Here is a 16,647-nt window from a genome sequence, read left to right as displayed (position 1 = left end):
CCTTTTATGTCCTAGTACCTTAAGAGTTCATGTGGCACCTTAGAGACTAACAAATTTATTTGAACATAACCTTTCGTGAGCTACAACTCACTTCATCGGACGTTAGTCTCTAAGGTGCCACAAGTACTCCTTTTCTTTTTGCGAATACAGACTAACTCGGCTGCTACTCTGAAACTTAAGAGTTCAGTTATTCAGTGCACAACACAATTTTACCTTCGTACCTATTACAGTGGGACTGGAGCCAGGTGCTACCACAATACAAACAAACAAGTTAAACAGAACATTGTCAGCCTGAACCTCTATAAAGTCTAATTCTAAATCTAATAACTTCTTACTGTTTCAGGATTACAAGTGACAAAATTATTCCACTGGATTATTTATGATTATTAAAAATACCAAGGAAGCCACACATGAAAATAAGATTTTGGTGTTTTATTTTGTTGTAAAATGCTTAGAGATTAAAAGGCACTAATACAAAAGGATGTCACGCAACCAAGAATATTTTGTGGCAGAGGGAAGATTTCCATTTCCTTTCTCCTCCCGTTATACCTCTCCCAACTACAATTTTCCGGTTTTCTTGCCACCCAGTATGAAAATGGTATTTGTAAAATGAAAACCACTAAAGTAGTAAAATATTTGTATTAGAATTAGCATCACCATAACCAACAAGAGGCGATGCAATTTTAGACTTTTTTTTTTGTAAGTAGTGAGCACGTCGTAGAACAGCTGGTCATAGGAAATAACCTTGGATCGAGTGATCACGAGTTGAATTGGTTTAAATTAAATGAAAGGATAATTAAACCAGGTCAACTCTGATTTTTTATTTCTAAAGGGCAGACTTTGAGAGTTTAAGTGAATTAGTTAAAGAAGTCAGCTGAACTGAAGAGCTCAAAAACTTAAAAGTGAACAAAGCTTGCACTTTCTTAAAATCAACTACAAAAAAAAAAAACTATCTGAAATTTGCATCCCAAGTGTGATGCTGTATGGAATCTGGGGGACACTTTATGTTATCATTGATCTCATTGTAAAATTGCAAGGAATCTGGCCAGATATGCTGTGAAAGGTGTCAGTGAAAATGTTACGATTTGCAAAGTATGGTCATCTTGTTTATATGTTTGGATCACCTTTGTATTATGAGTTACAGATATGTAGGATATATCTGTATTTCCAAACTGCTGCTGTGTCTCTGGGTGACACCCCTAGACAGAACAGCATCAGCGCTGGGCCTCCTTGCTGGCCCATCAAGGGACATCAGCTGTACAATGAGCCCATTGAAAGGAGCCATGGACTATACCTTATGACTCAGCAAGGCATGCGGGGGCATGCCTATGGAGAGAACTTTTAAGGCCTTTCAATGCCATGTACTATGAGTCTGTGTTTCAGACAAAGGAAGTACCAGACACATGGCAAAAGGACTATAAAGGGCAGCTGCATCATCTCCATTTTGTCTTCAGTCCTGATTCTTACCTCTGGAATAACTTTTCTACAAACTGAAGCTCTGAAAAAAGGACTGAATGACTCATCCAAACTGTGGGTGTGTTTCAGAGGGACTTTCAAGCCAGCAAACTCTCAAATACTGCTAAGAACTGATACGGACTTTGAAGTCTTTATATGTATGTGACTGCTTTACCATTTAACAACTCTCTTCTTGTCTCTCTTTTTTCTTTATAATAAACCTTTAGTTTTAGATGCTAAAGGATTGGCTGGCAGCGTGGTATTTTGGGTAAGATCCAAACTTATAATGACCTCGTAATGTGGCTGACCCTTTGGGGTCAGAAGAACATTTTGTATATGTGAGCAGAGTTTTAAAATAACTTCTCACTGTACTGGACCTAGGTGCTGACTGGGAGCCAGAGAACTGGAAATGCAATAAAGGGGGCTGTGAGATTCCTTTTCGTGTGTGCGCGTGCATGTGCTTCTGGATAACCAGTGCGGTGATCAGAAACACAGTTTCACAGAATCACAGAATATCAGGGTTGGAAGGGACCTCAGGAGATCATCTAGTCCAACCCCCTGCTCAAAGCAGGACCAATCCCCATTTTTTGCCCCAGATCAACTAAACGGCCCCCTCAAGGATTGAACTGACAACCCTGGGTTTAGCAGGCCAATGCTCAAACCACTGAGCTATCCCACCCCCCAAGGTGGGACTTCATGAGACCACCTCTCTCTTTCCCCGCCTATGCTGAAGACAACGAGAACGCTGGGAAGATAAAAACTTTGAACTGAGGAGACTGGTCCCAGGCAGAGAAGGAAATTCAGCTGCATATTAAGAACTGGAACCTGCATTCAATATGCAATGGGGCGAGAAAAGCTATTTGATTCAAATCTTGCTTAGTCTGAAAGTTTAGGATTTAGAATGCATGTTTACTTGTTATTTTCTTAGGTAACTACTACTTATAATCACTTAAAATTTATCTTTCTGTACTTAAGAAACTTACTTTAATATTTTATCCTTACCAGTGAGTTTGTCTAAAATGCTTGGGGAATCTGCTCAGATTACAAAGGCTGGTGCATGTCCACTATCCTTTGACGAAGCAGTGAACTAATTAATGAGCTTACATTGTTCAAGAGAAGGTCTTGTGTAGTGTAAGACAGTCCATTTCTGGGGTGCAAGGCTGGGGAGATTTGCTAGTTTGTGACTGATTGAAGAGTTTAACTTCAGTGATAGCCACCAGTCTTTGGGAGAATCTGCTCTCCCTTTTGCAGCCTTGCCCTGCCCTTGGTATTTTCCGTGAGGACTCCCCAGGCACCATGGGTCACACCAAGCGGGGCGGGGGGGAACGACAACCTGCAGGGAAAGGATCCCGACTCAGCTTGATGATTAGCCTCCACAAAAAGGTTATTAAGAGCAAACAGACAACCTATAGGGAATGGAAAAAGGAGCTGATCAAAAAAAGCTGCATCATGGAGATTAGAAAATGCATGTTTCAAGTGGAAACTGCTAGCAGTCAAGCTAAATTAGCTTTCAACAAGGAAATAAAAATAAAGAGGTTTTTTAGTTATATAAATAAAAGGAATAAGGAAAGATGGGCCACTATGCAGTCTGACTGGGAAGGAAATTATCTTTAATCTAGGTATGACCCAAAAATGAAATGAATACTTTGCCGTAGCTTTCAAAAAGGATGAAAATATGGAACATGTGCATGAAGGCCGAATGCCTGATGGAAATCAGTGTCCAGAAAAGAAAATGATCACTGCTGAGATACAAGAAAAACTTTGGCTCGCACGTGAGTTTGCTCGTCTGGTAGCAATGATTTTTAATTAGGCTGTTGGAGACCCCAGGGCATGGCCACTAGTTAAGTTGAGGGGATGGAAGGCCATAAGGGTCGAGGAAGTACTGTATGACTGGAGAGTAGCTAATGTCATACCTATATTTAGGGAATAAAAAGTGATCTGGGCAATTGCAGACCTGTGAGTATGACCTCAGTAATTTGCAAGGCTTTAGAACAAATTGTGAAGGAAGAAAACAATTAAATTAAATAGAGGTAAATGGTAAAGCGGATGTAATGCAACATGGGTTTTATGTAAATAGCCAGAGCTTCGCGAACCAGCTGAGCGGCGGCGAACCAGCTGAGCAGCGGGGACAGCAGAGCAGCTCACAGCAGGAGTTTGCCTGGGACTGGTAAGTATCCGAGCATGCGTTTGTTTGCTTGCTGAGGAAGTATCCGAGCGTGCGTTTCCTGGGGGGGGCAGTGTGAGAGCCTGAGTGAGTGTTAGATTGGCTGCTAGCCTGCAGGGGGCGGGCAGTAGGGTGTCTGTCTGTTTGCGACAGGGAAGCCTGGCTGTTTAAAAATAGCCAGAGCTTCACGAACCAGCTGAACGGCGGCGAACCAGCTGAGCAGTGGCGGACAGCAGAGCAGCTCACAGCAGGAGTTTGCCTGGGAGTTCGCCTGGAGTGAGCCCAGTGAGGCTTACGTCTTGCAAACTGCTCTGAGGAAGCTCGTAGTAGGAAGGTGATATGGAAGGGGGGGGGGGGTTCAGCTGTTGTGACCTGCACTGGATGTGCCATGTTTGTCTTTCTTCCACAGGACAGAAGCAACTTTGTCTGTACAAAGTGCAAGCTGGTCTCCATATTGGAAGAGAAGATTGAAGATCTGGAGCAACAGATAACAACCCTGCGTTGCATACGAGAAACTGAGAATTTTCTGGACAAAACTCAGGATAGGCTTCTAGGGGCACAAAGCTCTACAGATATAGAGCAGGTTGCACAGAGGAGCCAAGAGGCCAGTGAAGAAGCTTGGCAACATGTTACCTCCAGAAGAGGTAAGCGGAATGTCCGGGTTCCAGTAACACAGACACAGGTAACTAACCGCTTTCATGTTCTCTCCACAGGTATCATTGCGGAGAGCGGATCAGATGATATGTCTGGGGCGAGAAAGCAGAAGGAGACTCCGCTGGTTGGAAGGCATGAGATGCTATGTCCTGAGGTTGGGAGTTCCACGACCACCACTCCCAAGAGGAGAAGGCGGGTGGAGGTGGTCGGGGACTCTCTCCTCCGGGGGACTGAGTCATCTATCTGCCGCCCTGACCGGGAAAACCGAGAAGCCTGCTGCTTGCCAGGGGCTAAGATTCGCGATGTGACGGAGAGACTGCCGAGACTCATCAAGCCCTCGGATTGCTACCCCTTCCTGCTTCTCCACGTGGGCACCAATGATACTGCCAAGAATGACCTTGAGCAGATCACTGCGGACTATGTGGCTGTAGGAAGAAGGATAAAGGAGTTGGAGGCGCAAGTGGTGTTCTCGTCCATCCTCCCCGTGGAAGGAAAAGGCCTAGGTAGGGAGCGTCGAATCGTGGAAGTCAACGAATGGCTACGCAGGTGGTGTCGGAGAGAAGGCTTTGGTTTCTTTGACCATGGGATGGTGTTCCATGAAGGAGGAGTCCTGGGCAGAGACGGGCTCCATCTTACGAAGAGAGGGAAGAGCATCTTTGCCAGCAGGCTGGCTAACCTAGTGAGGAGGGCTTTAAACTAGGTTCACCGGGGGAAGGAGACCAAAGCCCTGAGGTAAGTGGGAAACCGGGATACCGGGAGGAAGTACAGGCACGAATGTCTGTGAGGGGAGGGCTCCTGCCTCATACTGGGAATGAGGGGCGATCAACAGGTTATCTCAAGTGCTTATATACAAACGCACAAAGCCTTGGAAACAAGCAGGGAGAACTGGAGGTTCTGGTGATGTCAAGGAACTATGACGTGATCGGAACAACAGAGACTTGGTGGGATAACTCACATGACTGGAGTACTGTCATGGATGGTTATAAACTGTTCAGGAAGGACAGGCAGGGCAGAAAAGGTGGGGGAGTAGCACTGTATGTAAGGGAGCAGTATGACTGCTCAGAGCTCCGGTACGAAACTGCAGAAAAACCTGAGTGTCTCTGGATTAAGTTTAGAAGTGTGTGCAACAAGAGTGATGTAGTGGTGGGAGTCTGCTATAGACCACCGGACCAGGGGGATGAGGTAGATGAGGCTTTCTTCCGGCAGCTCACGGAAGCTACTAGATCGCATGCCCTGATTCTCATGGGTGACTTTAATTTTCCTGATATCTGCTGGGAGAGCAATACAGCGGTGCATAGACAATCCAGGAAGTTTTTGGAAAGCGTAGGGGACAATTTCCTGGCGCAAGTGCTAGAGGAGCCAACTAAGGGGGGCGCTTTTCTTGACCTGCTGCTCACAAACCGGGTAGAATTAGTGGGGGAAGCAAAAGTGGATGGGAATCTGGGAGGCAGTGACCATGAGTTGGTTGAGTTCAGGATCCTGACGCAGGGAAGAAAGGTAAGCAGCAGGATACGGACCCTGGACTTCAGGAAAGCAGACTTTGACTCCCTCAGGGAACGGATGGCCAGGATCCCCTGGGGGACTAACTTGAAGGGGAAAGGAGTCCAGGAGAGCTGGCTGTATTTCAAGGAATCCCTGTTGAGGTTACAGGGACAAACCATCCCAATGAGTCGAAAGAATAGTAAATATGGCAGGCGACCAGCTTGGCTTAATGGTGAAATCCTAGCGGATCTTAAACATAAAAAAGAAGCTTACAAGAAGTGGAAGGTTGGACATATGACCAGGGAAGAGTATAAAAATATTGCTCGGGCATGTAGGAATGATATCAGGAGGGCCAAATCGCACCTGGAGCTGCAGCTAGCAAGAGATGTCAAGAGTACCAAGAAGGGTTTCTTCAGGTATGTTGGCAACAAGAAGAAAGCCAAGGAATGTGTGGGCCCCTTACTGAAGGAGGGAGGCAACCTAGTGACAGAGGATGTGGAAAAAGCTAAGGTACTCAATGCTTTTTTTGCCTCTGTTTTCACTAACAAGATCAGCTCCCAGACTGCTGCGCTGGGCATCACAAAATGGGGAAGAGATGGCCAGCCCTCTGTGGAGATAGAGGTGGTTAGGGACTATTTAGAAAAGCTGGACGTGCACAAGTCCATGGGGCCGGACGAGTTGCATCCGAGAGTGCTGAAGGAATTGGCGGCTGTGATTGCAGAGCCATTGGCCATTATCTTTGAAAACTCGTGGCGAACCGGGGAAGTCCCGGATGACTGGAAAAAGGCTAATGTAGTGCCCATCTTTAAAAAGGGAAGAAGGAGGATCCTGGGAACTACAGGCCAGTCAGCCTCACCTCAGTCCCTGGAAAAATCATGGAGCAGGTCCTCAAAGAATCAATCCTGACGCACTTGCATGAGAGGAAAGTGATCAGGAACAGCCAGCATGGATTCACCAAGGGAAGGTCATGCCTGAGTAATCTAATCGCCTTTTATGATGAGATTACTGGTTCTGTGGATGAAGGGAAAGCAGTGGATGTATTGTTTCTTGACTTTAGCAAAGCTTTTGACATGGTCTCCCACAGTATTCTTGTCCGCAAGTTAAGGAAGTATGGGCTGGATGAATGCACTATAAGGCGGGTAGAAAGCTGGCTAGATTGTCGGGCTCAACGGGTAGTGATCAATGGCTCCATGTCTAGTTGGCAGCCGGTATCAAGTGGAGTACCCCAAGGGTCGGTCCTGGGGCCGGTTTTGTTCAATATCTTCATAAATGATCTGGAGGATGGTGTGGATTGCACTCTGGCAAATTTGCGGATGATACTAAACTGGGAGGAGTGGTAGATACGCTGGAGGGGAGGGATAGGATACAGAAGGACCTAGACAAATTGGAGGATTGGGCCAAAAGAAATCTGATGAGGTTCAATAAGGATAAGTGCAGGGTCCTGCACTTAGGACGGAAGAACCCAATGCACAGCTACAGACTAGGGACCGAATGGCTAGGCAGCAGTTCTGCGGAAAAGGACCTAGGGGTGACAGTGGACGAGAAGCTGGATCTGAGTCAGCAGTGTGCCCTTGTTGCCAAGAAGGCCAATGGCATTTTGGGATGTATAAGTAGGGGCATAGCGAGCAGATCGAGGGACGTGATCGTTCCCCTCTATTCGACATTGGTGAGGCCTCATCTGGAGTACTGTGTCCAGTTTTGGGCCCCACACTACAAGAAGGATGTGGATAAACTGGAGAGAGTCCAGTGAAGGGCAACAAAAATGATTAGGGGACTGGAACACATGAGTTATGAGGAGAGGCTGAGGGAGCTGGGATTGTTTAGCCTGCAGAAGAGAAGAATGAGGGGGGATTTGATAGCTGCTTTCAAGTACCTGAAAGGGGGTTCCAAAGAGGATGGCTCTAGACTGTTCTCAATGGTAGCAGATGACAGAACGAGGAGTAATGGTCTTAAGTTGCAGTGGGGGAGGTTTAGATTGGATATTAGGAAAAACTTTTTCACTATGAGGGTTGTGAAACACTGGAATGTGTTACCTAGGGAGGTGGTAGAATCTCCTTCCTTAGAGGTTTTTAAGGTCAGGCTTGACAAAGCGCTGGCTGGGATGATTTAGTTGGGGATTGGTCCTGCTTTGAGCAGGGGGTTGGACTAGATGACCTTCTGGGGTCCCTTCCAACCCTGATATTCTATGATATTCTATGATATTCATCACAGGCAGATCATGCCAGGCTAACCTGATTTTCTTCTTCGAGACAATAACTACTTTTTAGATAAGGGAAATGCAGTAGATCAAATACACTTGGACTTTAATAAGGTATCTGACACAGCACCCCACGGAAAATTGTTAAATTAGGTAAAATGGGAATCGGTACAAGCACTGTAAGGTGGATAAGGAACTGGCTAAAGGGCAGAAGGCAACAGGTTGTGCTGAAAGGCGAAGTATCAGACTGAAGGGAGGTTACTAGTGGAGTTCCTCAAAGATCAGTCTTGGGACCAATCTTATTCAATATTTTTATTAATGACTTTGGCACAAAAAGTAGGTGTGCGCTAATTAAATTTGAGACACAAGGTGGGTGAGATAATCTTTTATTGGATCAACTTTTGTTGACGAAAGAGACAAGCTTTTGAACTACACAGGTATTTTTCCCAGACCTAAAGAGCTCTATGTAACTCAAAAACTTGTCTCTTTCACCAGCAGAAGTTGGTCTAATAACAGATATTACCTCACCCACCTTCTCTCTCGAATATCCTGGGTCCAACACAACTACAAAAACCACTGCAAACAACTAACAAAATTTGCACGATACAATGTTGGGAAGCATCTTCAATACAGAGGAGGATCAAATATTATACAGGACCTTGTGGATGACCTTGAACACTTTGAAGTGACAGAAATGGGATGAAATTCAGTAGCACAAAGTCATGTACTTTGGGTCTAATAAGAATTTCTGCTACAAACTGGAGGCTCAGCAAGTGGAAGTAACAGAGGAAGAGAGACCTGGGTGTGGGAGTCAATCACAGGATGACTGAGTCATCAATGGGATCCAGCTATGAAAAAGGCAAATACGATCCTAGCAAATTTAGGCAAGGCATTTCCATCAGAGAGAGCGAGAGAGAGAAAAATATTAATGCCATTGTACAAGGCATTGGTAAGATCTCATTTGGAATACTGTGTACAATTCTGATCACTCATATTCAAGAAAGATTAAATTAATCTGGAACCGGTTCAGAGAAGAGCTACAAGGATGATTAGGGGACTGGAGGGCCTACCTTATAAGAGGAGACTGGAAGGGCCTGGCTTGTTTAGTCTAGCAAAACAAAGGCTGAGAGGGGATATGACTGGGGTGAGGGTAAACATCAGGGAGGGCGAATAGCTAACTAAGCTAAAGGACAATGTAGCACAAGAACAAATGGATATAAACTGGCCATGAACAAATTCAGACTGGAAGTAAGAAGATTTGTAACCATCAGAGAGGTGAGGTTCAGAAACTGCCGCGCCGACATCCCCCTCCCCCCCCCTGAAATAATAGTTGTGGGGGCAAACAATTTAATTTTAGAAGAGCGGACAAACTTATAAGTGCACTTGTATGATGGGGCTGCTTGTGACAGTAGGCAGCAGGCCACATGGGCTCACTTCCAGTCTGTGTCTTGTTTCTTACAGCTTGTGCTTCATAGTTTCAACTAGGCACCTGCAGAGTTCAGGAACGGTTATCCCCCCATCAATGTATTTTGGTAGTTTTATCACCATCAGGGATGGCTATGATTGGGGATGGGACACCAGGAAGGATGGGCCGAGGCTTTGAGATAGCACCACGTAGCCTCTCTCCCAGGTGCTTGGCTAACTGGTTCTTGCTCACATACTCAGGGTCTGATTGAACACCATTTGTGGGGTTGGGAAGTAATTTCCCCCCAGGTCAGATTGGCAGTGACCCTGTGTGGTGTATCGGGGGTGGTGATGGTGATCTTCCCCTGCAGTGTGTGGATGTGGGTCACTTTCCAGGATTTACTGGGTATATCTCATTTAATCATTTCTCTGCCATTACGGGGGCCTCCTATTCTCTGCCTGTAGCACATAATAGTCTAGTCTCCTGGGGGATGTAATACTTTGGTCTAATTCCAGTTGCTGAGTTTAATGCAGGGTGCTCATGGCCTATGATATACAGGAGATCCGAACAGATGATCTGGTGGTCTCTTCCAGCCCTAAACGCTGACTCTGAGATATGGCAATTTCCTGTTTTATCATTAAAAACCCTTTCTGAATTCAGTTTAAATAGACTTTGGAGTCCATTGTATTAAAAACATAAAGTTTATGTATTATTGTGGAATTGTATGCAACTTCTATAAGGGAGACCTTGGGAAGGGTCAGAGCTTCAAAGGACCATGTGAAATAATGGGCCAGACATGAACGAACTTTATGAACCTGTAACCTTGGAAAACCCCTTTCATGGGGCTTGAAGGCTCTGTCACCTGCCAGAGCCCTTATTTGAATGAGGGGTGGTCTCTGGTAAGCTTATTAGCATGCATGTATTTTTTTTTAAATTGTTTTTATTATGTTTTCTCTGTAATGCTGTCACCTTAAGAAAAAGCATGCTTGCTTAGAAAGAGCCGTGTACTAACTTATACCTATGGGCAATTACACTGTTTATAGCCTCTGAAGAGCACGTAAAGCAGGACTCATTAGGCAGTCTGACTTGCTGAGGAACTCACTGAAGGAAGGAACTGGACAGCCTGGAAAACCCTGGTCAGGAGGGAGAGAAACGCAGGTCTCCACGCAAGAGACATGACAGCTGAGGAGCTGGGAGCAACAAGAGGGCTCCCTCAAAGGATTACGGAGGAAGAATATCGGTGTAGCTGACCTGAACTGTAACAATTAGTATTGTCCATTGTGACGGGGCAATATAGTAAAGTAGTGAGGAACAGGTATGTTAGCCCCAGGCTAAAGAAATCCCTGGTACCATGGTAACCAAATGGCAGTTGCTCCAGGTTAATCAAGATACCTGGGGCCAATTAAGATCCTTCTAGAAAGCAGTGGCAATAGCTAGGTTGATTGGGACACCTGAAACCAATCAACGACTGGCTGGAACTAGTTAAAAGCCTCCCAATTAGTCAGTGAGGGTGTGGGTGTCAGGAGGAAGCTATTGGAAGAACTAAGTAGTACTCACCATATCAGACACAAGGAAGGAGGCCCTGAGGTAAGGGTGAAGTGGAGCCTGAAGAAGTGTGGGCTGCTGTGGGGAAGTAGCCCAGGGATTTGTATGCATCCTGTTTCTAAAAGATCAGTCACCATAGCTGATACTATTAGGTTCCCTGGGCTGGAGCCCGAAGTAGAGGGCGGGCCCGGACTCCCGCCCCCGTTGCCTCCCTGATTAATCACTGAGACTGGGAGACAACAGAGACTGTGCAAGGGAGGATAGCTTCTCCTCACCTCCCTCGCTGGCTTATGATGAAAATGGCTCAGTAGACTGACCCTTGCCTCTAGAGAGAGAAGGGCTAAGTAGAGGGTCACAGTGAGCCTCTGAGGCTAGCGAAATCCGCCAGGAAACACGGGACCCACGGAGACAAGGACAGAGCTGTGTCACACCATATTAAACTTTAAAAGGAAATGGGACATTCTTGTCCAGGTATAATGCTGACAGAATAGGGATGCTGTAGATTTGTAGCATATTTTATAGACTTTAGCTACCAAAGTGACATTCAGAATCTGCACTTCAATTTTATTCCTTGTGATTAGCCACAGCCACTTCAACACCACTTCTCACTCTTCAACACACTGTTGATCTTCTAGCAAACTAAGCACTATATATCATCTTAATCACCGAGCTGCCTGAATTTGCAATTCTTCAAGGCAGAAGTATTCAATAAATATTTCTATTCTGAATTTGGGAAAAAATGATGTAGCCATGTCATATAGAATGATGCAACACTTTACATTCTGATAGTAACTCGGGAGGATGTTAATAAGAACGGCCATACTGGGTCAAACAAAAGGTCCATCTAGCCCCATATCCTGTCTTCTGACAGCAGCCAATGGCAGGGGCCCCAGAAGGAATGAACAGAACAGGTAATCATCAAGTGATCCATTCCCTGCTGCCAACTGGCAAGCAGAGGCTAGAGACACCATCCTTGCCCATCCTCGCTAATAGCCACTGATGAACCTATCCTCCATTAATTTATCTCGTTCTTTTTTGAATCCTGTTACACTGTTGGCCTTCACAACATCCTCTGGCAAAGAGTTCCACAAGTTGACTATGCGTTGTGTGACGAAATACTTCCTTTTGTTTGTTTTAAACCTGCTGTCTATTAATTTCATTTGGTGACCCCCTAGTTCTTGTGTTCTGAGAGGGAGTAAATAACACTTCCTTATTTATTTTCTCCAAAACAGTCATGATTTTATAGACCTAAATCATATCCCCCCTTAGTTGTCTCTTTTCCAAGCTGAAAAGACCCAGTTTTATTAATCTCTCCTCACAGAGCAGCTACAAAACAACAGCTACAAAAGTTAGATATTTTTAACTCAGAAGACCAGGATAACTTGTTTCCAAGAGTTTTACAAGAGCTGCCGAGGAATTCTCTGGACTGGAAGTTGATTTTCAATAACTCTTGGAATACCGGGGAAATTCCAGAAGACTGGGAGAAAGCTAATGTCATATCAAGATTTAAAAGAGGTAAATGGGACACCTCTCAGATAATTACAGGCCTGTCAGCTTGATACTGATCCTGGACAAAACAATGAAGCAGCTGATATAGGTCTTGATTAATAAAGAATTAAAGGAGGATAATATAAATTATCACCAATCAACATGGCTTCATGGACAATAGATCTTGTCAAACTAACTTGACTAGACAGATACATAGATAAGGATTACAAGTTTGGTTGATAGAGGTAACAGTATCAGAGGGGTAGCCATGTTAGTCTGTATCCACAAAAACAATGAGGAGTCCGGTGGCACCATAAAGACTAACAGATTTATTTGGGCATAAGCTTTCGTGGGTAAAAACCCACTTCTTCAGATGCATGATGTGTTGTTGTAATATACCTAGACTTCTGTAAGGCATTTAACTTGGTATTGTATGACGTTTTGACTAAAACTAGAATGATAGAAAATGAACACATTAAATAGACTAAAAACTGGCTGACAGGTCCCAAAACATACTTGTAAACAGGGAATCATCATTAAGCAGGTGCATTTTCTGTGGGGTCCTGCAGAGATTGGTACTTGGCTCTGATCTACTTATTTTTTAATCAATGACTTAGAAGAAAAACTAAGCACTGATTAAATTTTCAGGTGATGAAGATTGGGGGAGTGGTAAATAATAGAGAGGACAGGTCACTGATACAGAGGGATCTGGACTGCTTGGTAAGCTGGGACCAAGCAAACAATAAGTGTTTCAATACAGCCAACTGAAAGGTCATACATCTAACAACAAAGAATGTAGGCTGTACTTACAGGATGAGGAATTCTAATCTGGGAAGCAATGATTCTGAAAGACTTGGGAGTCATGATGGATAATCAGCTGAACATGAGCTCCCATTGCAACACTACAGCTGAAAGAGCTAATGTGATGCTTAGATGTATCAACTGGATTACCTAGTAGCAATAGGGAGATCATACAATTACTGTATTTGGCACAGGTGCAACCACTACCACTATACTGTGTTAATAAATTGGAGGGAGTTCAGTGAAGAGCCACAATTACAGAATTGGAATACATCCCTTATACTCAAAGACTCAAGGAGCTTAATTTATCTTAAAAGAAAAAAGTTAAGGGGTCACTTGATCATAGTCTGAGTACCTACACAGGGAACAAATTTGATAATAGAGAGCTCTTCAGCCTAGCAGACAAAGGTATATAACAAGATCCCATGGCTGGCAAAGGTGCAAATTTTTAACAGTGAGGTTAATTATCTATTGGAACAATTTACCAAGGATTTTGCTGAACTGTGTTGGCAATTTTTAAATCAAGACTGGATTTTTTTCTAAAAGACCGGCTCTAGTTCAATCCGGAATTAATTCAAGGAATTCCTATAAAATCATAGAATATCAGGGTTGGAAGGGATCTCAGGAGGTCATCTAGCCCAACCCCCTGCTCAAAGAAGGACCTAATCCCTAACTAAATCATCCCAGCCAGGGCTTTGTCAAGCCTGACCTTAAAAACCTCTAAGGAAGGAGGTTCCACCACCGCCCGAGCTAATGCTTTCCACTGCATCACCACCCTCCTAGTGAAGAAGTTTTTCCTAATATCCAACTAAACCTCCCCCACTGCAACTTGAGACCATTGTTCCTTCTTCTGTCATCTGTTACCAATGAGAACAGCCTCGATCTATCCTCTTTGGAACCCTCTTTCAGGAAGTTGAAAGCAGCTATCAAATCCCCCCTCATTCTTCTCTTCTGCAGACTAAATAATTCCAGTTCCCTCAGCCTCTCCTCATAAATCATGTGCTCCAGCCCCCTAATAATTTTTGTTGCCCTCCTCTAGACTCTTTTCAATTTTTCCACATACTTCTTGTAGCGAGGGGCCCAAAACTGGACACAGTACTCCAGATGAGGTATCACCAATGCCGAATAGAGGGGAATGATTATGTCCCTTGATCTGCTGGCAATGCTCCTACTTATACACCCCAAAATGCTGTTAGCCTTCTTGGCAACAAGGGCAAACTGTTGACTCATATCCAGCTTCTTGTCCACTGTAACCCCTAGGTCCTTTTCTGCAGAACTGCTGCCTAGCCACTAGCTCCCTAGTCTGTAGCAGTGCACAGGATTCTTCTGTCCTAAGTGCAGGACTCTGCACTTGTCCTTGTTGAACCTCATCAGATTTCTTTCGGCCCAATCCTCTAATTTGTCTAGGACCCTCTGTATCCTATCCCTACACTCCAGCATATCTACCACTCCTCCCAGTTTAGTGTCATCTGCAAACTTGCTGGGGGTGTAATCCATGCCATCCTCCAGATCATTAATGAAGATATTGAACAAAACCAGCCCCAGGACCGACCCTAGGGGCACTCCGCTGGATACTGGCTGTCACTAGACATGGAGCCATTGATCACTACCCACTGAGCCCGATGATCTAGCCAGCTTTCTATCCACCTTATAGTCCATTCATCCAGCCCATACTTCTTTATATTGCTGGCAAGAATACTGTGGGAGACCGTATCAAAGGCTTTGCTAAAGTCAAGGAATAACAAGTCCACTGCTATGTCCTGTGGTATGCAGAAGGGGTCAGAATAAATTATCACAATGGCCCCTTCTGGGCTTATCTATGAACCTGTAGACCAGGGGTTCTCAAACTGTGGTACATGTACCACCTGTGGCATGTAAACTTGATGTTCCATCTATTCACTTTACAATAATTTAAGAAAGCAGTATGTGAAGCAATAAAATTTGAGACCTGCTGTTTTAAACCATTACAAAGCAGATTTTTACTACTTTGCTATCTGTTTTCTGTGTTGTGGTAACATCCGTGCTTACAATCTATAAGACCCTGCTCTGCTGTCAGCCTGGTGAGAAACTCGATGAAGCATTTAAGGCACTGCCCCCTCTCCTTAGCGGCTTGCCACACACTTCTCCCCAGAGGAAATATTCCAGAGCTACAGAAATAGAGTACATAATCCTGCATTCCCCAGCTAGCCCCTGGTTGAGCCAATCCACCCTGGAAGGTGTACTGATGTTATCTCATTATGGGAAACATTTAGCAATGTAAGAAATTTGTTTTTCTGCTATGCAGCCACAACCATTGTGCATGTGGGCTCTGATCAGCAGCACTTGGACAATCTTCCTTTCCTCCCTATATGTGGTTAGAGGCTAAGGGAAAAGGTAAGGCAATAGGATGAGCAAAACTCATCTCAGAACCTCATGTCTAAAGGCAGCATTAGCCAATAATGCCTGGTTGAGGAGGCAGTACCTAGAGACAGTGTCAACTGAGCACCAGGTAGCTCAGCAGTGTTCAGGAACAGAGGCTCCCCCCTCTCAGCCCGGAAGCCGGCTACCACTCTGGCAGAATAGGCCTTGAGCTTCTTAGGACAGGGAAGATCTGCTAAAGCATAACAATGCTAGGTATGATCCAGTAACAGGTGACATGAGATACCATTCCCTCCAACATGGAAATCCTCAAAAAGGATGAAAACTGAACAGGATTTCTAGATGTCACAGAAAGATGATAAGACAATGCTATCCTGCTCACTGATGCCACCCTGTACATAGATTCTATTCTACAGAGGTACTTATACCACCATCACCACTTTAGTGTCTGAGTATCAAATGTACCAAGCTTGAACAGCATTATGATGAGAGTTAGTCACACATGGATAAGGGTCATGTGATTTTTGACAAAAACAAATTGAAAAGAAGATGGAGTAATGCTAATTGGAAAACAATACCTATGACTTCTCCCTGCACACAAATAGCAAGAACAATGTGCTACTGAAGAAGCCAGAAAGAAAAAGTTTCCCATTCCCACATCCCCACACTAGTTCCCCAGTCCTCATATCAGTTACCGAAAAAAGCTATTATGTAGTTTTGGTTATTATAAATCTGATTAAGTGCTGAGCGCAAGAACATTCTCATTGCTACATGTTCCTACAGATTAGATTGATAGAGAAATAGTATTTAATTTTACGTTTTTTAAAAAGGAAATACAAGTGGCCAGTTTATAAAACAACAAAAGTTATAATCCATCTCTTCTCTACAGCATGCTTGGGAAGACTCACCTGACGAATGGCCAGTACTCCCTGGGGATCTACAGTCAGTTCTGCTAAATGAACGCCAAATTCTGCAAGAAAGAATATCTAAAATGAGACTAAGAATAGAATATCTAATTGAGACCAAGAATAGAATTAACATTAGCACCAAGAGATTTAAGCCAACACAGTACAAATCACAAAAAGGATTTTAGCCTGC

The 16,647-nt window shown here is 44.3% G+C and overlaps 1 protein-coding gene across 6 annotated transcripts in view; it reads right to left on the bottom strand.

The window, feature by feature from the left end:
* Nucleotides 1-16,647, bottom strand: part of IPO9 (importin 9) — a 204,263-nt gene that overhangs the window by 164,179 nt on the left and 23,437 nt on the right. For all 6 annotated transcript variants that reach the window (XM_073320215.1, XM_073320210.1, XM_073320212.1 and 3 more), the window contains exon 2: nucleotides 16,458-16,519. In XM_073320215.1, coding sequence (XP_073176316.1) covers nucleotides 16,458-16,519 — 62 coding nt within the window. The remainder of the gene's footprint in view (nucleotides 1-16,457; nucleotides 16,520-16,647) is intronic.

This window comes from Lepidochelys kempii, chromosome 21 (genome assembly GCF_965140265.1).
Source record: "Lepidochelys kempii isolate rLepKem1 chromosome 21, rLepKem1.hap2, whole genome shotgun sequence".
In the NCBI taxonomy this organism is placed as follows: Eukaryota; Metazoa; Chordata; order Testudines; family Cheloniidae; genus Lepidochelys; species Lepidochelys kempii.
The sequence above is the reverse complement of the archived record's forward strand: the minus strand, read 5'-3'. Positions and strand labels throughout refer to the sequence as shown.